At 35.9% G+C, this 24,466-nt stretch overlaps 2 protein-coding genes across 7 annotated transcripts; one reads left to right on the plus strand and one right to left on the minus strand.

The window, feature by feature from the left end:
• Positions 1–183: 183 nt before the first annotated feature.
• On the minus strand, positions 184–21,459 carry zc3h7bb (zinc finger CCCH-type containing 7Bb). 2 transcript variants are annotated; one of them, XM_067368789.1, is made up of 22 exons: positions 21,270–21,459; positions 20,210–20,270; positions 20,071–20,107; positions 19,762–19,959; positions 18,098–18,256; positions 15,606–15,686; positions 15,447–15,506; positions 15,283–15,325; positions 12,137–12,387; positions 11,734–12,034; positions 11,151–11,209; positions 10,932–11,031; positions 10,669–10,830; positions 10,278–10,483; positions 10,080–10,180; positions 9,762–9,943; positions 7,288–7,364; positions 6,880–7,145; positions 6,585–6,690; positions 5,034–5,142; positions 4,771–4,904; positions 184–4,607 (listed from the first exon to the last, which is right to left on the minus strand). In XM_067368789.1, the coding sequence occupies exons 2-22, from the start codon at positions 20,266–20,268 to the stop codon at positions 4,569–4,571; spliced, it is 2,730 nt and encodes a 909-aa protein (XP_067224890.1). In that variant the 5' UTR covers positions 20,269–20,270; positions 21,270–21,459; the 3' UTR covers positions 184–4,568. The 2 variants fall into 2 exon arrangements, with proteins under 2 accessions (XP_067224890.1, XP_067224889.1); XM_067368788.1 differs by having other exon boundaries at positions 10,932–11,034.
• Positions 11,869–23,820, plus strand: cby1 (chibby 1, beta catenin antagonist). 5 transcript variants are annotated; one of them, XM_067368792.1, is made up of 7 exons: positions 11,869–12,000; positions 12,119–12,176; positions 13,857–13,900; positions 22,427–22,523; positions 22,611–22,716; positions 22,810–22,922; positions 23,065–23,820. In XM_067368792.1, the coding sequence occupies exons 4-7, from the start codon at positions 22,446–22,448 to the stop codon at positions 23,134–23,136; spliced, it is 369 nt and encodes a 122-aa protein (XP_067224893.1). In that variant the 5' UTR covers positions 11,869–12,000; positions 12,119–12,176; positions 13,857–13,900; positions 22,427–22,445; the 3' UTR covers positions 23,137–23,820. The 5 variants fall into 5 exon arrangements, with proteins under 5 accessions (XP_067224893.1, XP_067224892.1, XP_067224891.1 ...); XM_067368791.1 differs by lacking the exon at positions 13,857–13,900 and having other exon boundaries at positions 22,424–22,523; XM_067368790.1 differs by lacking the exons at positions 11,869–12,000; positions 12,119–12,176; positions 13,857–13,900 and adding an exon at positions 22,034–22,122.
• Positions 23,821–24,466: the final 646 nt, after the last annotated feature.

Raw genomic sequence — 24,466 nt, forward strand, 5'->3', positions numbered from 1 at the left:
CTTTGAAGCTGCACTGAAACTGTAATTTTGACCTTCAACTGTTTGGAGGCCATTGAAGTCCACTATAAGGAGGATAATCCTGGAATGTTTTCATCAAAAACATTCATTTCTTTTTGACTGAAGAAAGAAAGACATGAACATCTTGGATGACATGGGGGTGAATAAATTATCAGGAAAATTTTATTTGAAAGTGGACTAATCCTTTAACATGGAAAACACAACATTTATGTTCGGGCAGGGTTGTCCAATCTTGCTCCTGGAGGGCCACTGTCCTGGAAAGTTTAGCTCAAACCCCAATTAAGCACACCTGAACCAACTAATCAAGGTCTTACTGGGCTTAGAAACTTCCAGGCAGGTGTGTTGAGGCAAGTTGGAGCTAAACTCTGCAGGACAATGGCCCTCCAGGACTGAGTTTGGACAGCCCTGTTCTAGGGGCTCATCTTCTTGCTTGTACATAGTATGCATCATCAATAAGTATATTGAATTTGGTCTTTTAATATCACTTACTATATGAGTGCTTAGTACAAATCTGGTAAAATTAACTGGTAGGCAATGGAGGAAAGCCTTGTTTTGCCCTCCAGGTTAAAGGTGTGTCACCATGTGAAACCTATGAATTGGGGGAAGGAACATTGATTGGACAAAATACACTGCTCAAAAAAATTAAAGGAACACTTTGAAAACACATTTGATCCAGGTATCGCCTCATGCAACCAATAGTGACACTGACCGTAGCCAAATGCAAAACTAGTAAACAGTCAGTCAGAAAAAATGAGGGAAAAATCTGTAAAACCATTCCTGTTTTGGGGGTCGTCTTATTGTTGCCCATCTAGTTAATTTCATTAACACCAAAGCAGCCAAAACTGATTAACAACCCCCTCTGCTACTTAACTGACCAAATCAACATCTCAGGAGTTTAACTGACTTAATGCTATTAAAAAGTGCTCCTTTAATTTTTTTGAGCAGTTTATATGTAGTGCAGGATGAGTCATCAATATTTGTAATCCATTCCCACACTGTAAACCCTAACACTCAAAATAATTCATTGGTTTGTTTAGGACAAACTTTAGAACTTTCTTTTTCTTTCAAGTTTACACAACTGAGGCATTTTAAGTAAATTGAACTGTTTCACTGTTTTGAGTTTTATGAACTTAAATCTTTTAATTTAGGCAAACTTAAGTTTAACTGAAACTGGGCTGGTATTTCTGTTTCCCTGCTTTGCCAACGGCACTCGTAAGGGAGAGTAAATGCTAAAATGAATTATGTTTTGTTTTTTGCACAAGATTAATGTTAAGTGGGGGATTTAGCGGTGATTAATATTTTATGCTAATCATGATCATGGTGACAAGGGGTGCTTGCGGCTTGGTTTGAGAACGAGAATGTTAAATGCTTTGCTGTACTCGTTCAGCAAGTACTATACTATGCTATTGTTAACATTTCTGAATTGCTTGTAAGTTTACACTAATAAAAATGTTTATGTTGAGGTTTTGTGATAATTTTAAGTTAAATGTATGAATGTGTACTTAAACATTTCAAGTTAGGAACAACTAAAATGAATGAGCTAACATGTTGGAAGTCACAACTTGGAAGTTTGATTTAACGTCTTTAAAAGGAATTCAATACAAAGCAATAAAATATCACACATTTTCTAAAACAGTCTATTTATTGTTAAACACTTTCATGAGATTTGGTCCACTGTGATCAATATATCACTTCCAACCAGGGAGAAAAAGGAGAAACCAAACAAACAAATGTAAAAATACAGTACAAAAAGAGGCATTGTTGTTTTACCTTTTCATTTTTTCAAACCCCTGATTTTTATCTATGCAGGTGAAAAATAAAGCCATCTTAACAGAAATGTCTCAACCAATATAATCCAACATTTGCTAAATCCCATATTGTCTTTTTAGGCCGAACATGGATTGTGATGAACATATTTCTGTTTTATACTCCATCCAGAAAGTATGAAAAACAAAGGTCATTTTAAAATGGGCAATCTTCCTTGGTTTCCATCCAGAAAGCCCAGAACGTTCCAGTTCTGTGATAAAATAAACTCAAATGGAAAATGAGGATGACCATTACTGCAGCCTTCAGATAATCAATGGCCAGCAGTACTAACCCTTTGATATGAATATGAATATGAATGATTGCCAACTCCATCCCATATTTGAGCAAGAGAGACTGTTAACTGAGCCTCATTGTTCTCAGGTTGTGTTCTCTTTATCTCTACGGTTATGCACACTACCTCAGCTCTGCCATGATCTAGCATGATCATGCTCCTCAGAATATTTTAAATGCGAGTTACGTGCAAAACCATTGTCAGAGAACAATTATGATACACTTCCCTCCCCTATTTCCTTAAACAAGTTGCCTAACGGTGTATATATATCATTATACTGAAAGAGTAGGATTATTTGTTAAGGTATTTATAATCGTATATAAATGTATAAGGCGCTATGCAGACAAACATAAATATCCATGTATGCTTTGTGTTCCGGCACAGTATAGCACTATGAGAATCTAATAAAACAATCAGGAATATGGTGCAGAGGGAATTTGCTAAGGCATGTAGTTTTTTTTTTTTTAAAGATGTCTCTTTACTACAACCACTTTATAAACCCCCTTAAAAGAGATCCAAAGTTTCAGAAAACTAACTAAAACAGCAAAAGCATGACACTATATGTTAATGGTGCCGCTTGCTTTTCATTGTGTTTAGGTTAAAGAAAAAAAGACAGATAACTACCCTAGGATCTCAATTCCTCTATTCTGGACAGCTCACTAAGCATACATGGACATAATTCACTGTTAAGTATTATATTCATACATGGATACATATATTTAAAGTGTTATACATAGCAATTAACATATACATATATCAATAGCATATAGGAAGATAGAAGTAGTCATAATGACAATATCATCATCATAATAATAGCAGTAGTAATAATATGATCCCTCGGTAAAGCGTACTAGGTCACTTCAGAACGTCCCTCTCAATCTCCACACCAGCTGGAATCTGCTACCAGGCCCAAATCTGCTCCTTCACATGTCATTTAAACCCTGAAGTTCAATGCAACAAGGTACAAACTTGATTCTTTTCTCTCTCTTTTTTAAACAACAAACCATTTCAGGAATTTATAGGCAGTTTGGGGCAGCAGATTCTCATCTAGACCTCACAAAACAGACACTTCTGTAGTGACTCATAAGAAGAAAAAAAAACACTAACCATCTAATCAGCAATACATGTCATATAGCATAGCTTAATAACAAGAAGTTCTATGTAATCAATACAAGGTAAGGTTATACTTAATTAAGCTTAACTGCTAAGTTATCAATAATCATTAGTAGTATGCCAATATAGTAGATATATTTGTGTGTGTGTGTTTGTGTATATATATTTATATATATATCATGTCCACTGAAAGTAAGGACAAGGCATACTAAGGGTAGCACTGCATGTCTTGACAGTATATTTTGAATATAACTAGGCATAGACAGGGCAAGTAGAACTCTTTTGCCTATTTTCTTGCTAATGTGTCTCCGTTCATGCTCCTAATATGAAACTTTAAACGAATTAGCAACTAGCCCGTGTTGAACTGTGGTGAACAGGAGTTTCCAAGTAGCATATTAAGGTTTTATAGATTACGCACTTAAAATCCCAATCTAATAGCTCGAACGAGACAAACACGGGAGCATATTTCAACCATCAATCACTCAAAGCAACAAAAAAAAAAAATACAAAGTGTTTCAATCCAAATTGTCAGATCACTCCAGACTGCAAACAGCCCTCATGTGCATTCTATCCTACTCTTTATCAAGCACTGCCAAACTGTCACTCAGTGCAATCCAAAAGAATGAGGAAATGAGTGCATGTCAGTGCAAGATCTGTGACTGGCATTATGCAAGCATCCACACAGGTGTTGTTGGGGTTGTTTTTACTTACTTAGTCCAAAATCAATTGCCTTGGTGTATTAAATACATTCGACATCTGAACAAATCTCAAATTTCTTGTAAATGGCCACTTTTGGCTGTACATTCAAACTCTTCTACCAATATGGCAGGAACACAGAGTTAAGCACCACTTCATAACTTCAGACAAAATCAATCTGACACCACATACTTGACTGAAACATGAGTGGCCTTCATGACAGGTGCTTTGATTTGATACAGGGAGAACCAGTCAGTTTTGGGTTTGAGTTTAAAAAGCACTATGGAAACAGATAATCAACTCCTCATAAATGTGTTTAAGGAACGTAAAAACTGCCCTTACTTGAGTTAGCTGTATAAGTACCAGTGTGCACTCACATACATGACACCCTACGAGCCTGTGCCAAGTGTCATGTCAGTGAGTGGGCGCATGTGTTTGATAATGAGTGAAATAGCATGTGGTGTGTGTGTATGTGGCAACAATCACTGTGTTAGTCCTATAGTCAGGCGCTCTTGCCTTGAAGGGCAACAGAGCTTCGTACTTCCCAGAGTGGCACTGAAAGAGTGGGGAAGGGCCTTTGAAGCTGATATCTGAACAGGAAGACTCATCCAGACCGCCTGTAACTGCACACTCTCGGCCCAGGTCACAGATCCCCTCCACCACCAGACATCCGTCGCCCAACCTGTCAGAAAGAACAATAAAGGCCCGTTCACACCATGGATGATAAGTTAAGGGATGCTGATAAAAGATATATGCGGTTTAAAAACAATAAGAATAAGAGCTTTCCATTTTGAGGCCACTTAATCACACAAAAAAACAAATCATTTTCCTCTGCAGCCACCCACCATTGACTCAGAATAGTCAGTTGGCATGGCGATCTGTTTTTCCTCTGGGGGTGGAGTCATGAGGGTGCCATCTGCACGCCGGTTCTGATTGGTCAATGATAGCCACATCTCGTACATTTGTTGCATGTCTCTCACTTCACAGAAAGATACACAGCTCATGTTAAATTCATCACTAACATCACTGGACCACACCCACACACAAAAAAAAATGCTTTTGTTAACTTAAGCTCTGAATCATTTAGTTGAAGGAAGTGGATTCTCACAGCTGTTGTTTTTCATATAGGTCCACACATCCCTCTCCTCCAAACTGTGTGCAAAAGAACAGTTCCCAATATAGTGGCACTTCTTCTGTTTCATGACATGAACACACATCTGCAAGCACAAATGGATAGATTACGTTACAACACTCAAATTTCTCAATTCATTTAGAGTAAGTAATTTTAAAATGGAAACAATGGTCCAACTCTTCACAGTTCATTTGAAGCTATGTTTGCTGGCAACTCTTCCAGGGTTTAAACACTCCATATTAATGCTTCATTAAATCTGAGCTAGAAAATTAACAAAAATTGCTGAGGGGGGGCTATAACATTATAATTTCCAAAACATTATTGGCTGACACACCCAAGATTTTACTTAATTATGATAATTATGAGGACTGGGTTGAAAATTTCCAGATTTAACCGATTTTTATTTTAATATACTATCGGTTTTATCACAAGTAGCTATTTTTTTAGTCTATGCTGTTTTCAGTAGATGCACAAGTTAAACTAAATATTATTTGTAGCGTGCCTGCCATCCAATAATGTGCTTTGTTACTTTTGATAAGAAAAGTCTCAGTTTTCAAAGTTGTTAAATCTGTCATGAAAACTAGCTATGGCAGCCACCATTTAAATGATTATATTTCAACACAAATTAGAATAAAAAACATGTTTGTATACATCTCAGATCTATCTAAAAATAAATAGCATTTGAATTGATTCAAGCTTTTTTGTTAATTTTAACCTTTAATATTATTGTAATGTACCAAGTGCATCCCTTGTATAGGTTATTAAAACCAGCATTAGTTTGGGAAAAGTTTTCTCCCTTAAGAAAAAATGTAAATGTACATGAAATTTTGACAAATTAATCTGTAGGATATCAAATTAAGACCTTGTGAATCAGAATCAAATTAGGAAATTTGTAATGATACCCAGCCCTAATAATTACAATGATATTAAGATATTTACTGGAAATATGTATTCAACAATTTATCTCTGTCTGAACAGAATCACCACATAATACACTGAATTGTTGCTGATAGATACTATAGCTGCACCGAAATCACATTCTCTTTTGAGTAGGTATTCTTCTAAAAAAGTATGTACTATATAATATGAACGTAATCCAGACGCACTACATTCACCATGTTGTCATTATCATGTGACCTACCAGAGTCAGTCACATTGCTTCAGTGCCATTCACAAATCCTCTCCCATGGCCTCATTAAAGTGTCCATCGTATGCATGCTTCAGAATCTCGCCAAAAGTAGTAGGTCATCCAGGGACTTTTTGCCTACTCTTTTATGAGTACTGTGAATTCGGACATGCTTCTTTTGTCACATACTGTTTTTGGCCTACTATATAGTAGGGAAGTATGCGATTTCGAATGCAGCCTTTATCTCTTCATAACTAACCATAGGCATAAGAACTTCCATTATCAAAAACATTAACATCATAAGAAGAGCACTGCAGCAAAAATTCCAACCTGCTGAAGAACCTGACAAAACAGTTTCTGTTTGCTGTCACAATAATTTAATCAACAAAGGACTGACTTACATCATATTGTTGGGGGTAGGTACGGGAAAAAGGCAGCGGCCGCACTACCACCCACTTTTTCTTCTCAAATGATTTCACTAGCAACACCCTGCGCTCTTTTGTCCAGCTGGAAAGAACGGACAAAGCAGAAAGAAGCATTATACCATAACACCAAGAACCATCAGCAAAGATGCGGTCTACTGTGTCTAATAAAAGCAGTCACATTACAACTGTTCCAGTAAACATTGTAGGCACGTTAATTTTTGATGAGCATCCTGGCGGTAAGATGATGCTTTCTTGAATAAGAGAAGCTAACCTGTGCCTGGCTTTAGCAGTGCAGTACTTCAAAGACTTGTCTGGCTCATTGACCTGGCCCTCCCTCCAACACTGTCCACACACAAACTTCATCTTCAGATTCAGGCCGCGCCCTCGACCGCATCCTACAAGTCCTCCTCCACCTCCTCCCCCTGTGCTTCCGCCACCGATGCAGTCTCCTCCCACCCCTCCAGAGACCACAGCGCTGCCGCTGACAGCACTGCTGTTACTGCTGCTCCCGCTGGGCTGGTGTGGCCCGAGCATGGGCTGAAGATGGCAGTGAAGAAAGAAAGATTTGTTTTGTAAATCCGACTTGAACCAACAAAAAGCAATCAAATGAAAGGACTAGATTTCAGCAATGATGAGCGTTTGTGAGACAGCACAGTGGCATTCTTTATCAAAGCCTCACCTTCTGTCTCTGTGCATTCTGTTCCAATCGGTGCCAGTGTCTCTTTGACTCCTGCACCATCTCCTCATGGGTAATGCCTGACAGGTAAGAAATAAGCACAAAAAAATAAAATAAATAAATCATCATGCAGCTTATTTTTACTCTCAGCTTTCAATTGTCTGAATCAAAGACAAGTGATAAACCGGGGCGTGGGGCAAAAGCGGCACCGAAAGTGACAGTAATGCCCTACACTACAAAAAGTTGGGGTTGAGATTTTTTTTTTTTTTTAGTTTTGAAAAGTATATGATCATGAGGACAACATTTATTTGTTAAAAAATACAGTAAAATCAGTAATATTGTAAAATATTGTCACAATTAGGGCTGGAAAAGTAATCGAAACCGAAATTCAGAACCTCTAACCAACATAATTTTCCCATGTTGGTTATTTTGGGTTTTTAATCCTGTTAATATTTTCCCCTTAAAAACATACTACCACGTGTAGTCACCTGACTCCACCCCGTCCAGTCTGCGCCATGGAAGCAACACAGAGGTGAACTCAAACGCTGAGTCAACACATACAGACAGTGAGCCCCGAGCCCTGAAGTGAGATCACTTTCACTTGTCTTCACTAAAATTTGTCAAAATGCCAGTTTGGACATTCAAGTGATTTTATTTAAACTATTGGATGTGTATTATTATATTGAGCTACTTGCGCTGATGCATTGTGGCACACAAACACTCAAACAGACAGTAGCTGCACATCACGTGAAGATTACGCGCACAGAGAGGAGCGCAGAAACTCGTTGTCAACGCTGTCTTGTGATTTATCACTAAAGTACCTTAGAAACCCAAAAGTTATAGCATATATTTTCTACTTTTGAAGTAACTACTTACAACCCACAGCTTCACAATTAATAGAGAGATGGTATGACTAATTTACACGCAATCACTCATTAACGCATTCAAATAAATGTACTGGTACTGTGCAAATTTATCTGTATCTGATTTACAACAAGCAGGAATCTGTAAGAAATGCTATGAACCATAGATAAAATAACTGCTGAAAGTGAGCTCTTATGCCAGAGCACTCTTTCATTAAGAAAAAATATAATAGTCAAGCATATTTACAGTACAAACCTTGTCAGTGAACTATGAGGCCTGGGGGGGAAATCATTCATTAACTGTAATCGATGTAAAATGTTCAATTAATCAAGATATTGATTTTAGGTCATATCATTCAGCCCTAATAACAATTTACCAATATTTTTATTCACATATTAACATCGATCAGCAAACATAAACAGAAGCTCAACCGAACCTGCTTGCCACACGAGAGCAAACCTCATTGGTTCTTGTGGAAGCTCAAACATGCTGCATAACACACAAGAATCAACCTCATTCGTTCTCGCACGTCAAGTAAGAATGACTGAGCTTCCGTTTGTCATAACTGATGTGTGCGTTGATAAATGTTTATATGTGAATAAAAGCCTAAATTAAATCTGTGGAGCATATAAAGTGATTGAGTCTCTTCAGAAAATTTGGACTAAACCAATTCTTATGTATTAGTTTTACAATCTCTTGAACTTTTTGAAGTGTCAAAGTGGTAGTTGCGTAGACCGTCAATGGAGGCACAGAAATCTCTTAGATTTCATCAAAAATATCTTCATCGACAATAACTTCACAAAGGTTCACCCAAAAATTTTAATTCTGAAGTGAAATATGACTTACTCACCCTCATGTTGACAGATATCAATGAAATCCAAGAGTTTTTTTATCCTCATTAGAAAACAACAAAATAACCACATTCAATGTCCAGAAAAGTATTAAAAACATTGTTAAAATTGTCAACATGACTACAGTGGTTCAACCTTAATGTTATGAAGCGACGAGAATACTTTTTGTGAGCGAAAATGACTATATTCAACAAATTCATCTCTCCCCTATCATTGTCCTATGCTGTTTACTTTGCAGCACTTCTGGGTTCTACGTCCTAGTTCAGGCTCAGTTTTAGCCGGCTCCTGCGTCAGCATCACACTCATGTGTCGTGCTGCTCACGTGTACAGCGTCAGCCAATAATAAGTCAGCGTTTTGACATAGAACCTAGAAGTGCTGCAACATAAACACCATAGGAGAATGACAGAGGAGAGATGAATTTGTTGAATAAAGTCGTTCTTTTTGTTTGGTTTTTGCCTTCAAAAAGAATAGGTATTCTCATTGCTTCATAACATTAAGGTTGAACCACTGTAGTCACATTATTTTAACAATGTTTTTACTACTTTTCTGCACCTTGAGTGTGGTAAATTCTTTGCTTCTATTGAGGATTAAAAAAAAAAACTCTTGGATTTCATTAAAAATATCTTAATTTGTGTTCCGAAGATGAACAAAGGTCTTACGGGTGTGGAACGACATTTTTGCGTGAAGTAACCCTTTAATAAGGATAATAAGGCAAAACAGTGTGCATGCTTACAAATGTTATTATAGCATGTCTTATGTACCTGTGTCCTGCTGAAGTACCCAACACTTGAGTTCTATGACTGAATGTGCAAAGGAGCAACTGTCCTCCCGCTGGCAGCCATATCGCACCTCATGGCGGCACACGTCAAACTGGCAGAGTGGGTGAAGAGGGCGTACTTTACTGTAGCGCACGTTTGCTGAGCGAACCACGTGCACCAGGCACCTGTCCGGATAGATGCCATTATAAGAGACAAACATATGAGAGGAGATATAACGCAATGGCCACTTTAGTGCTGCGAAATCATATTAGTGATCCAAGTCACAATAAAAATGACAGAAGTTGGGAGATGATGACTCACTTGTTATCGTCAAAGGGATGTCGTGCAGTGAGGTTGGAGCACACAGCGAGATTCTCTTTGCTTCGTTTGCTAATGATACGAGGCTTACTGTCAAAACATTCCTACAGGAAAGCAGGGGCCAGATTAACAACTTAGCCTTTCTAAACAAGAATCATTTCTAGGTATGAGACAAGTATTAAATATGAAGGCACACATTACCTCACAGAGGAACATAAACATGCCCATATGGAGCTGAAGGAGACGGGTGACACTGAGGGCCCTTCGTTCATTGGTGCCCAGAGGGTCAAATAGAAGCTCACGACTTAGAGCTCCCTTCCTCTCTTGGGTCCACACATCTATCTCCTCCTGGCAATAGGCAAAAGTGCAGTTTTCACCATACTGGCACTCCTGACGCTCTTGTACCTCTGGAAAAACAGAATGATAACAAAAAACAATTTTAATTATGCATTAATATAATGTATATATTTTTATAAAGCAACATTAATTAGAAATTACTATATTTTTTTTTAATGGGAAGAAAAAAATCTGACATTACTGATAACAAAACCAACACTGAATTAAAATATATATATATAACACAGAGCCATACCTTTGCAGAGAACAAACGCCCCAAGAAAGTTATTACGAGCTGGACGGGGTCGCACCCTTTTCCAGGTGGGGTCGTCTGAGGATTTTAGGCGACAGAGCAGCACATCTCTCTTGCAGCGATGCGCTGCATCAGGCTGATAATGGTAGTCCATGACCCGAGGCCCTAATTAAGTAAAGATACACCTCTTTTAGACAGGTATGGCATGTTTAGGAATGGTTCCGATATGTAACTTTTTTCAAATCACACATTAAGGGGTGCAGTACCTATGCGACTGTAGCAAGCATTACAGGCTTGTCTGAACTCGTGTGTTGCAGCCAAAGGGTTTCGTGACAGCAGAGAAAGGTTGGTACCAACTGGGCCATTCTGCTGGAAGCAAAGGACAGTTCTCTGACCAGGTGATTTTGAACCATTTTTATGAACATTTAAAGAAATTTATTTTGAGTTCATGGGTAAGACTGAAGAACAGAGCAGTTAAGACTCACTGGACTGGCGGCATTATGATTACGCAAACTGGGGATGAAACTGTGAGAAATTCGTCCACCTAAGATTTGTAAGGAAAGGAACGTTAATAGTATAAAAATGCTCAAATTATCAATATCAAATTATCATCATGTCAAGAAATTTTCTACATTATTTAAATACAGATACACTAACTTTCAAAAGTTTAGTGTTAGTAAGATTTTTTAGAAAGTAGTTTTTGAAAGAAGTCTCTTATGCTCACCAAGGCTGCATTAATTCGATCAAATACAGTAAAAACAGAAACCTATTTATCGGAGCCAATAACTTCATGGGCAGCGCTGACATGTAGCATCTTATTATTAATGTTGATAACAGATGTGCTGATTGATATGTTTATAGAAACCATTAAACTTTTTCTATTCTTTGATGAATAAAAAGAACAGCATTTTTAAAATGGAAATATTTTGTACTGTTATAAATGCCTTTACTGTCACTTTTGATCAAGTTAATGCATCCTTACTCACCAAAAGTATGAATTTCTTTCAGAAACTTTTTTCCAAACTTTTGAACAGTAGTATCACACACAAAGTCAGTTAAGACACTCACCAGGAAGTGTGTACTCAGAGAGGGAATCCAGTCCTCCTGTGCTCAGTGATCCAGACCCGCCCTTCCCTGCAGTGTCTCCAGCCCCAGAGCTGAAGGAGCCAAGGGTGTCCATCGTCTGGGAAGAGGCTTCACTTTGACCTAGCACTGAGAAGGGCTCCAGTGGGGGAAGCGGACTGACAGCAGAGTTGAAAAATGGAGTCGTCAGCTGACCCGAGGAGGCTGGGAGGCCTGGAGAGTATGGGGGTCTCAAACCCACAGCAGTGTTTGGTAGGTTAGTGGGAATGGCCCCCTGAACTGGGTTCTGATGGAGAGAAATAAATATTAGGTACTTTTACACTGATCAATCCAGTATTGAGTGAAAACGTCCAACTGTCCCTCCCTGCAGGTCTCCATTTACACTCACCACGCTGACCTCAGCTCCTTTGGGAATACTTTCCAGCAAGGTATCCAGACACGAGGTGTCCTCATTCATCACACATTCTCCCATGTGTTCAGATACAGGCACAGAGTATGGCACCCGCCCTGACGGCTCCTGACTTGGGCTTTCTGGCATGTCTTGGGGCACAACAGGGTTCTGTGAGGGAATCTGTGGGTCATCACTGACTGGGATTGGTGTGGCCAGAGGGGCAGGGATGCATTGGGCACTTGTTAAGTCTGTGGGATAAACAGATGAATAAACTGACTCACCTATTCATACAGTTGTAAGAAAAAGTACGTAAACCACTTGCAGAATCTGTGAAAATGTGAAACATTTTAACAAAATAAGAGAGATCATACAAAATGCATGTTATTTTTTGTTTAGTACTGTCCTGAGTAAGACATTTTACATAAAATATGTTTACATTTAGTTCACAAGACAAAACAATAGCTGAATTTGAAAATGACCCAGTTCAAAAGTATGTGAACCATTGATTCTCAATACTGTGTGTGGTTACCTGGATGATCTATGACTGTTTTTTTGTCTTGTGATGGTTGTTCATGAGTCTCTTGTTTGTTCTGAGCAGTTGAACTGAGCTCTGTTCTTCAGAAAATTCCTCCAGGTCCTGCAGATTCATCGGTTTTCAAGCATTTTTGCATTTTTGAACCCTTTCCAGCAGTGGAGCATCAGTGAATGTTTGAACCTTTTTTAATATTTGTGTATCAGTCCCTCAGTTGTCCTCAGTGTGATAAAATGGATCTGAAAATCATACAGTCAATGCTGGAAAGGGTTCAAATATTCAAAAATGCTTGAAAACTGATGAGTCTGCAGGAGCTGGAGGATTTTTCTAAAGAACAGAGCTCAGTTTAACTGCTCAAGACAAACAAGAGACTCATGAACAACCATCACAAAACATAAAAACAGTCGTGGATCATCAGGTAACCACACACAGTTTTAAGAATCAATGGTTCACATACTTATGAATGGAGCCATTTGAATAAATTCAGCTTTTTTTTTTCTCGTGGACTATATGTAAACATCTTATGTAAAATATCTTAGGACAGTACTAAACAAAAAATAACATGCATTCTGTATGATCTCTTATTTTGATAAAATTTTCTGCAAGTGGTTCACATACTTTGTTACAACTGTATGCTTAATAATTATATTCATAAAGTAATAGATTTTTAATCATAATTTTAAATGCTATAGGGTCATTCCATGTTACATCAACCAAATTTCAGCATCATTTTATTTACACAGATATTGGTAGGTCTATTAGTAAAATCTGTTGACAAAAGAAATGTTTTACAGGAACAAGACTCTAAAATGATATTAAGATATCTTCAATACTTCTTAAGTTAAATACATGCAAACTTCAGAAAAATATTTTTTTTGCACTCAGATGTTATATCTGACAAACAATTGTTTTGATAGAAAGAAACAAGATACAGTTCTAGTTTCAGTATTATTTGTTCTTCAGACATTCTTACAGTATCAGCGGTTTGAAAAGTTATGCACATTTGGTTTTAAACCATTTAAAATGGGTAAAATTCAACCATTTGGACATGGAGTCGCGTTGAGATCCCCATTTCTATGGGACTGAACCATACAGGGTCTTACAAATGAGGATTACAAAATAAAATTTTATTAAGAATGAGAAACTAGAAGGATAAAAGTATCTGTAATACTTTTTGTGTTACAGACAAGCAAACTTTGGAAAAACAACATTTATGGCACTCCAGACAGGTATGTTCTATCTATGTGTTGATAGAAAAAAACCGAGATACATTTCTAGTTTAAACATTATTTGTTCTTCAGCTGTTTCTTTTTAAAAGAAAAAAGTATCAGCTGTATGCAAAGTGACCCACATTTAGTGTTTGACCACTAAAAATGTGTACAATTTACGAATTTACTTATGGAGCCACACTGAATTCCCCATATCTCTGGAAATTAACTATATTGGGCATAAAAAATGTAATATACCAAAAGAAAAGTTTGTTAAGAACTAGAATCTAAAAGCATATTAAGTTATCTTTAACAGTTCTTGAGTTCCAGGTATGTAAACTTCAGGCAAAAAACAAGAAGTGTGTTTTCCTGTTTTTGAACTGTCACCAAGGGCATATAATGCAACAAAGATAGCTAGAGTCAACAGATTTTACTAAAAGAATTATCAATCTCTGTGTAGAAATTGAATAATGATGCTGCCATCTTGCTAATGTCATATTACCCCCTGTAATCGGCCTCCAAATCTCAGGTGAAAATTGTCATTTTGATCCCCCCTATATAAAGTCATGGATAACTCAGTAATTATACATCTGTGACACTTAATATATTGACTTTCTTCATTTATGTATTTCTTTCACCAGAAAAAAAAAGATCAAAATCAACATTTTTAGCCAGGGACATCTGGTTGAGTTGACACGGAATGACCACATATGTATGTATTAGTGGTGCAACGGATCACAAAACTCACAGTTCGGATCATATTACGGTTTTTGAGTCACGGATCGGATCTTTTTTCGGATCAGCAAAAAGTTCAAACATTATTAAAGACAAGTAAACAGTCAGTAAAAAACAAGAATTACAAATACACTAATTACTGCAAGCATAGATAAATACAATATAACAAAATTACAATAAAGTACTAATGAAATGTAAAAAAACACTGCATAGTGTTCACTGTATACATTAAATATAGATTAATCTTTGTTAAAGCTGTCTTTTGATGTTTGATTAACATTAGCAACAAACAGCAGCAGGTATTTATAGGCTGCTGTCACTTTAAGAGCTAATGCACAGATCCAATATAATAGTACACATCCGATTTCTTTCTGTTTACATTCACTTAAGACATATGCGACTGTGTTTACGAGAATACTAGCCAAGACAGGCATTTTGAAATAATTTTGTATGTATATATCCATTCAAGCACAAGAAGACGTGAAAGAGAAATCGATTTTGTGCGCGCAATTATGAGTGCTCTTCTTGCCCTGAAATGTTTTAAAATAACTTGAATGTATAAATTGGCAAGACAAAAAAAAAAACATACTAATGATAAACTGTCACTCTCTGATGGTTAAACTACGATCCGTTACACCCCTTGTATGTATATGCTATATTTAAAATACCTGATCCAATATCAGTCAAAGACTCAAGACCATTTGAGGAGGTCTGAAAAGAAAGAGCAAGGAGGTTTGTTAATTTAATCCAAACCATGCAATTCGCATTTGTACAAAATAGCAATTTTATACTACATTTAACTACTTTATTGACCAATTGTTATAAAACTTGCCTCTCCTGTATGAGAATTAGTTTCTCCATTGCTGTCTCCCCCAGATGTTGTAGAATCAAGCTGAAATTAAAAAAAAGTGCCATGTTAGGACAAGTATAACTATAAAATTAGAAAATTATCAATATTTAAAACTAATATCATTTAATCTAAAAGACAAACCTGAGGGCTGACGTATGCTTTGCGTATTTTCAAACCAAGTTTGTTAGCTAGATCCTGAGCAAGCTCACTGACTTGCCTGTCCTGTGTAAAATAAAGCAAACAATGTTGTTAGATGAGCATTACATGAATTTGCAAAATAAAGCATAAACATTTCTAACTGCATATTTTATACATATATTTATATACACTAATATACAAAAGTTTGGAGTCAGTAAGATTTCTTTAATTTGAGGGAAAATTGAGAAAAGTCTTATGCTCAGTAAGGCTACATTTATTTGATCAAAAATACAGTAAAAATTGCAACATCAGCAGTAAAACAGTAAAGGTTAAATATTACCATTTAAAATAACCTTTCAATGTTAATATATTTTAAAAATGTATTTTATTCCTGTCAAGGCAAAGTTGACTTTTCAGCAGCCGTTACTCCAGTCTTCAGTAGCTATGTTCCATCCACCTATTTTTATATGCCAAAAAACAAACAAACAAACAAAAACGCTAGATGGAAATGGCAAGATGACAATAAATTGGTATCAATGGGAAGATGAGACAATAAGCTTTAAAATGATATCCTAGTCAAAGTCATACCTTGAATGGTTTTAAAGATATACCCATTTGAATTATGGTCATCTGCCCTTTTTTTCCGACTGAAAACCTGAGAAAATCGCTTTTAAAGTTTTTTGCCCGTTTTTTTGTTGATACATTTCAAAATCCATTGCATTTAAGGGGATAAACTATTTATTTTACAGCTTAATTTGACCAAAGACATTTATACATATATATATATATATATATATATATACATATATATATATATATACATATATACATATATACATATATACATATATATATATATATATATATATATATATATATATATATATATATATATATATATATATATATATATATATATATATATTTTAAAGTATTTATTTGAATTAATATTTTCTAAGGCACTTTTACAAAGATTTACTAAAATCAGAAAGATTGAACAGAGGTGCTACATTTTTGCTTGAGAGAGAGAGAGAGAGAGAGAGAGAGAGAGAGAGAGAGAGAGAGAGAGAGAGAGAGAGAGAGAGAGAGAGAAAGAGAGAGAGAGTGAGAGCAGTAGAGCTTAGGTTAGCAGCCTCCAGTGAGTTTAAAGCTTTGGCCACTTTTTTTTCTTTTGACAGCGACATTTCTCAAATATTAATAATAAACAGAACTAACTTACACACAGTATACTACATTACACTTAACACTATACAGTACTGAACTTGAATCTTTCTGAGGAGATCTACTAGCTTGTTTACACAGAGCGCGCACTAGTCTGACAGGAGGATGGCTGGACAGATAGTCGAAACGGGGCTTCCCATTGATAAAAATCAGCGTTTATGTCAGTGTGTTTACATTTCTAAGCTGTTTGATTGGTTCTATACAATGTGTAACACCATATTTGGAGAGCAGATACATTTCAGGGGATACCGGGAAATGCTCTTAAGTGAGGAGAGGAGTTGAGAAGTTCATTTCTAGCGAATTTAGTAAAACCATGTCAAATTTAATAGCAATTTAAATACCTTTACTCAATTATCTGGACTGCGAAACTTTGGGAGATTATTTTTGAAAGTCTGTTCTTTGAAATTAGCTTAAAAAAAATTCATTGTTTTTCCACATTATCGGCCCATATCTTAAAATAGAATGTTGCGACTTCCGACTCATTTCGCCAGAGCGGGTCACATATGTCTTGATGTGCATCAAAAAAAGTCATGTGACTGCACGATGGGACAGCGTTAACTGGACTAACCAGCAGACCGATCTCGATGCACAGCATCTGAAATGTTCTTTTGGTCATTCTGCTGTTGTCAAAGTGGTTTGGTTTAACTACCTCCCAATACTGTCTTAAATGACTGCGTTACCAAACAGTAAGCATCCTCCTGCACGCTCTGAGGCGCAAGTAATTTACTATATACAACAAAGAGCAACAGTGGCTTCTCTTTCTGCAACAGCTTACATTTTTCCTATTGATATTTGCTGCCAGTTATCAGGAAGTGACTATTTTGATCTCTTGAATCACTGGATAGAAATAGTGCTTTATTCACAAATGTTTTATGCGATATTCCAATTTTGCGCACAAGTTAAATTCACAGTTTTGGATGGATCCATACATAGTGTCACATGAACCTTCACAAATCATTTAAATATGCTGATGCTCAAATCAAAAGAAGCATTATTTGATATTATCAATGCTGAAAACAGTGCTGCTTAATATTTTTTGTGGAATATTTTTTCAGTAGTCTTTGAAAATAAAGTTCTATAGCATTCATTTGAAATAGAAATCTTATGTAACATTATAAATGTCTTTACTGTCACTTTTAATCAATTTAACACATCCTTGCTGAAAAGAACTTATTTAAAAAAAAAAATTAATGACCCCAAACTTTTACACAGTAGTGAATAAAAAATATAAATTGTAGATCAACGTTCCATTGCTTCTGCATATGAATACATACGTGAGGAGCAGTTAATAGGCATCCAGTGCCACACTCATAAGCCTCTCTGAGTCGGCCCAGCTCCCTCAGACAAAGTGCCTTTCTGTAGAGTGCCCTGCGACTGCCCTCCGACACACACAGTGCGCTGTCACAGTCCTGCACTCCTCGATCATACTCTCCCTAAACATAAAAGACAACAGAAGAGTTTGATTTGCAGAAAAATTCTGTACTGCATGATCATTTGCACATACTGAATTCAAGAGGGGAACCATCAGGGGCCTAAACTATTGTGTACTAAAAAAAAAAAATCTAATTTTTAATAATAGTTTAAAAAGTAAAAACTTTTTAAATAAGTCATTAGTTACATTTGGAATTCATAAATTGACAATAAACATCTAAATCTTTTTGAGAAAATAAACCCTAAAAATATGCAGATTCAGTCCGTGGTGTGTAGATGCCCATTTTTTTCCATATTAGAATTTTTCCGCCTAATGCTTTCAGTTCTCCAATTGGTGTTCCAGTTATGAAATTACAGAGGGCCAGCAATAGCAAGTCAATGAGAGACTAATTTAAAAATACAGGAAAATTGACCAAACATATTGTCCATCTAAATGGGTGGGGTCTAAGTTTATGACATGTTCCGCTGTGGGGAACCATGATCTGGAAAAAAAAAAAAAAAACGCTGATAAAATAGCTAGCGTTATTCACTATGGAAAACGTAATATTAGTGAAGAGGACATTGTTGCAAATGTATTATCCACGCCGTTTTCAAGATTAACTTTTAAAAAAAAGCTGTAGTAAATCAGCAAAGGAAGAACTACACCAGAGCTTAATATGGTGCAGAAAGCCAAAGCTTTTGAAAGCATTTCAACCCAACGCAACCATATTATAAGTGATACCCCTGGATCACAGCATCAACCAAGAAGCTAAAACTTTACTACTGGAATTGTCTGCTGTTTTGGGTAAGTCATTTGTGCCAACCGATTTTATTCTTTATGCAGAATTACTGATCGATCTGACAATTTACCATCTCAGCGACTATTATGCACATTTGCTGTAATTCTGCATAATAGTTCAATTTTTTTACAAACCTTAAGTTTATTACAGTCTGGTTACATTCATTTAATGGCTGCTGTGACAATGCCACAATCACTGTCTGTGTCTGTGCTTGACATTAAATTTTGTTGGTTTTGTATGTCATATGTTTTGCAACCCGGCCAGTTGTCACCATATTCTGCTGAAATGCACACACCGATTGTGTGATGTTTGTTTGCACCATGTTAGCATCATGGCTATTTACATGGCAAACAAAAAGGTCAGTATCATCCATAAAATTGACATTATTATATAAAACATTTCAACTTAACATAAGATAGAAAATCTAAAATACATTCACGCGATTCATTTTGAAATATTCCATGCAAGCATGTTTCTGAATAAAAACGTTTTCTAGCAGTATCATAAAAATTACAATTCAACAGAATATCCGATTGTGTGATGATGCAGTTATTTGTAATTGACGATTTGAGGATAATAAGGATTTATTACATTTTGTTTTATTTTGGTGATAACTCTCAAGCTCACTGTGCTGATTGCTTGTTGCATTTCTTGTCAAAGGTAACTTTCTATTTAAACGACAGATATAAATGTCACCCAATTGTCAAATAAAAATCGTGCAGACTTACCAGACTATAATGTGCAGCTGCCCGGTTCACATAAAGACTCTCTAACAACTCAGGAGGAATGACCAGTGCTTCAGACTGAGCATAGCGAGCTACATTCACACCCTCGCCGTAATGGACTGCTGCCTGTCTCCACTCTCCATCACGATACACTGCATTACCTTCATCCAGCAAATTACAAACTAGCTGAGTCAGGAATGCCTGCAGAAGAAAGGAAGAGACTTTCCATTTAAATTAAGATCATGAAATTCAATAAATATGAATTGTCTAGGTGGGGCATTTTTCTTCAGAGATACTACATATAAATCATACCTCATATCCTTCAGGTTCAGGGAAAGGCAAAGATGACCTATGGTAAAAAGACAAATACATTTAGCAATTTTGGAATGATAAACACATCAACATAGAGCAAAAGAGAAGAAAAGAGCAGCACAAAAATCTACAAACTTACTGAATAAACCCCAAAGCTTTCTGAATTTCTTCCTTGCGCTTCTGTCGTTCTGGATCCATAGCTGTAACCCATCACAAAAAGAACAAATAACCATTATAAGGGGAAAAATGTATGGTATAACAAAATAAATAAAAAAAAAACGTTTTGTAGGGGCAAAACATACAATTACTATGTGGTGTTATAAAACCCAAAAGACAAAATGTTACATGAAAACATTTCAGTTATATGTGTTTTCATCATTCTAATTAGCAAGTGAATCATTAAGCATTAATTAGTCACGAAAAGACAATAACTTTTATAGACTTAATTATGCACAACGATGGCAACTAAAACATAATTATATGCACAAACAGTATGTATTACAGAAATATAATGTCTAAGGCCTAAAATGTGAGATAAGCAAGTAAGAGCATATCCCCGAGCTCGCCTAAGAAAAACACCCACCAAACGCAACTCTCTCCGGACTTCAGATATCAAAAACAACTAACTCGAATCCTTCAGCGATACTTGAAATACTCCTCATTATAATTTAGAACATATAACACCTTTTTACCGACTTAATGTTGAAAGGAACTGTCAGAGTAACACATTAATGAGAAAGTTAACTTGCACGGGTTCGGGTTAGCTTTAATGCTAGCTAGCGCTCGGCTAGCCCGCTAATGCTGTCAACTTCAGGTTTGTTTACACCGATTAATATCAATGACGAGTTTTATATACAGGCACAAAACAGTACCAACAAACATCTAAAACATATTTCCAGAGTTTAATAATTTATAATTAAATTCTAACGGGCATTTTCTGCGGCGTATCGTATAAAAATCTCTTCACAATTCTCCTGGTAGCCAATTAGCAAGCTACGTTTGCCGAACTGCTGCAGCGAGGTCGCGTCTAAAGAATTCTTTACCTTAGTAATTATTATTTTAAAATACCACAGGATAAAACGAAAACTAGAATATTAAAACTTTATTGTTAATATGTTAAATACAAGTTAGTCTTCATTTAAAAAATCGGCTAAGTAGCAAGCTAAAACAGAGGCTTGCTGGGAGGACAGTCAACCCACCTAAGACTTTAGATCTTCTCTTCAACCAGGAACTGTTTGTTAAAGCAATAAATTCCTTGAAATGTCAGGTAAAAGGTTTGGGTGTTTTATTCCTTCAAAACCATACTTTTAATTCATTCGCCTGCCCCAAATCAACGGACAGAACATGTGCGCCTTAAGTTGCGCTCAAGTTTAACTAAACCGTCCAGACTGTGAGGTCCTAAAGGCTGCAAGGCAGAGAGATGGATCTTTTTTGTTCAAAGTGGAGCATTCAGCCACTAGGGGCCTGGGTGTTTTTTGTTTGTTTTTTACAAAAACTTGACAACTCTTTCATAAAGCAAACCCCTTTTGCTTTTATTAAATAAAATAAAGAAAAATAAATGTTGACAGTTTAATTTAATTTAAATTATATTTAATTCAGGTAACGTTACGTCTGTAAGTATCTGGTTTCAAGAGCTTTTGTTTATATAGCTTTAATATTATATATTTATATCATACTTTTTATAATTTATGTTATAGGGAAGTATTGTGTTAAATCATTTAAATAAAAATGAGAAATATCACATGAACATTTATTAATAATAATAATAATAAAGCCTCCTAGCTTACTGGGAAGGCTTCTCAAGAATGTTTATAATATACTGAATCATATCCGTGGTCAAAATATTATGCATTGTTGTTTTTCGAAAATTTACCCCTAAAACGTTTAAAAATGTCCCATATTTATTCATTTTAGATTTTTTTGGAAAGGTACTTTTAACTTGTAAATTTGAGCTTCCGGCGTTGCTAGGCTCCCCCCGGAATTAGCCTTTTGTTTACACATGTCTTTGGCTTTAGAAATATCGTTGAAACAATAGTGAGGAGAAGCAGCAGTGTAAGCTTTTTACGTTATGCATACATTTATTTTCCAAAAGCAGTTGTGCTCTGTCTGTATATTTAATAATAAATATATTTATAACTAGCTGCTTGCTTGTTACTTGCTGACAGTAATAGTCTCTCGAAGATAACGTTAGTCTTTCCTTGTTATCCGAGTCATTTATACATTAAGATTAATTGCCTTTGGTTTGATTAACTGCATATTTGTAATTAGAGCGTGATCTGGACAGTCTTCATATGTTGGCTACAGCGATTAATGCTAAAAACTAACACGTGCTGTATTATATTTTGTGTTGAAGCAGGTTGGACTTTTAATTCAAAATGCCATTGTTTGGCAACACTTTTAGTCCCAAGAAAACCCCTCCTCGGAAGTCTGCTTCCCTTTCCAATCTACATACAGTAAGTACAAGTTTCTGTTGGTAAGATGCTTTTCATATAAACCAATATGTATTCAGAGGCCAAACCATAATTGATTGTTTTTGTCAGTTGGATCGGTCAACACGGGAGATTGAATTAGGTCTGGAATATGGATACCCAATGATGAATCTTGGCAGCCAGAGCTTTAAATTTGAAGATGGCCAGTGGATCTCAGGTATGGCTTCCTACAATAAACAGACTAATTTAATCCAATGACAGTTAGTTGCCTGTTTAAAGAATGTAATGAATGTCTTTATGTCAATCACAGAGTCAGGAGGTAATGTATCTGGAAGAGAGGTACAGCGCCTGAAGAAGAGGAATCTACAGTTAGAGGAGGAGAATAATCTGCTCAGGCTAAAGATTGAGGTTCTTCTTGATATGGTGAGTGTTGAATGAATATAATGCTGAAAGCCACCACAGCTTGAAAAATATATAGGCTAAATCTAATAATAAAAATGATAGTCTATAAATGACGTGTTGGCAAAATTCTGTTGCGCAAAGTGATTTAACATATTTTCTTTAGCTTTCAGAATCAACAGCAGAAACACATCTAGTACAGAAGGAACTTGAAAATATGAGTAGAAGAAAGAAATGATGGAAGGAAATAAAGGATTATCACTCTTCTCTTTAAGTGTGTCTATACAATGTGGATTTTTCAATGAAATTAGAACTATTCTAAGACAATAATGTTTATATATCAGTTACATTGATTTAAAAGCTTTAATACTATAAAAACACATTTGTATCTTTTTGTATATTTCCTTTTTTAAATGAGCTGTTTCTTTGCCAATTATATGATTAAATAAATATGTTTAGGCTAATGTAATTTCACATATATATAATATATATAATTTTTTTTTTTTTTTTTGCATTTTTTTTTGCATTTTTACACGTTGTTTATTTTGCCCTAAAACATATTGTGTTTTAAAGAAAGTGTCCTCAAAACTACCATTGTCATAGAAACATGCTGTTGAATTTAATTATTTCAGTCAGATACATAAAAAGCAGCTAAAGGTCACTCATTATGTTCAGAATACAATAACTTGTCATTCTTATAGCCATTAATACCAAATCTTCATTCCTGTGGCCCCAGTAAGTGACAGCCCCAAAACCTTTCTGCATGTGTAGATCTGAATGTGTATTCATTTCAAATCACAAGACACAATCACACTCTTTCTTTGGTTCCACAGTAAGATTAGCCAAGAGCTGTAAAGGTTTAAACATGTACATGCAGATTTAAGAGGATTTTCTTATGGAGTGTGAGGCACGTATTACACGGCTAAGGTTGTTTTTTCTCTTCTTTCCTTGTCTTTACATATTTAATAAATTGACATGAATAAATGTTGTACTGATTTTATGCCGCAGTGTTATTTGCATTATTTCCTAGATTTTCTTTTATTTAGTTGGACTTCTCTTAATTGGACCTTGTTGAACAAACATTTCACATAATATTTTGCTGTGAACTCCATATTTCTAAGCCAAAAAAATAACACTATCACATTTAGTTTTCACTACAGAACTAAACTACTTACATCAGTGTAATGACTCTGTGTTGTTTTTTAGAATGAAAATACTTAGTACAAGTCACTGTACTGATGTCTACAAGTAAACAGCCAAATAAGAGTGCTGTAATACCACTTGTGCTGTCCGGGAATTTCACCTCACCTCATGTCCTACAAATAAGAGATTTTGTGGGTATTACAGATGATTAGTTGGAAGTTCGAGAACAGGAAGGAGGTCCACCAGAAGTTTTTTTTTTTTTAGCAGATTATCCTTTAAATTCATTCATATGTACAGTGCAGTCTTACTCGCTTGATAACATAAGACCTTACATTCATCATGTTTACTAAGAAGGCCGGGTATACAGCTACTTGAAGAGATTTTCTGCCATATCAAAAGCCAGGTAAGACATTTACTTGTGTTTC

Source organism: Chanodichthys erythropterus, chromosome 19, assembly GCF_024489055.1.
Source record: "Chanodichthys erythropterus isolate Z2021 chromosome 19, ASM2448905v1, whole genome shotgun sequence".
Classification (NCBI taxonomy): Eukaryota; Metazoa; Chordata; class Actinopteri; order Cypriniformes; family Xenocyprididae; genus Chanodichthys; species Chanodichthys erythropterus.

Coding starts and splice junctions, on each gene's coding strand:
- zc3h7bb (XM_067368788.1), bottom strand. CDS start 20,268: ATGGATCCAGAACGACAGAAGCGCAAGGAAGAAATTCAGAAAGCTTTG. Junction 15,507..15,605: donor AAGCATACGTCAGCCCTCAG/GTTTGTCTTTTA, acceptor TTTTAATTTCAG/CTTGATTCTACAACATCTGG. Junction 12,035..12,136: donor AAGGAGCTGAGGTCAGCGTG/GTGAGTGTAAAT, acceptor TCTCTCCATCAG/AACCCAGTTCAGGGGGCCAT.
- cby1 (XM_067368792.1), top strand. CDS start 22,446: ATGCCATTGTTTGGCAACACTTTTAGTCCCAAGAAAACCCCTCCTCGG. Junction 22,524..22,610: donor CCCTTTCCAATCTACATACA/GTAAGTACAAGT, acceptor TGTTTTTGTCAG/TTGGATCGGTCAACACGGGA. Junction 22,717..22,809: donor AGATGGCCAGTGGATCTCAG/GTATGGCTTCCT, acceptor TGTCAATCACAG/AGTCAGGAGGTAATGTATCT.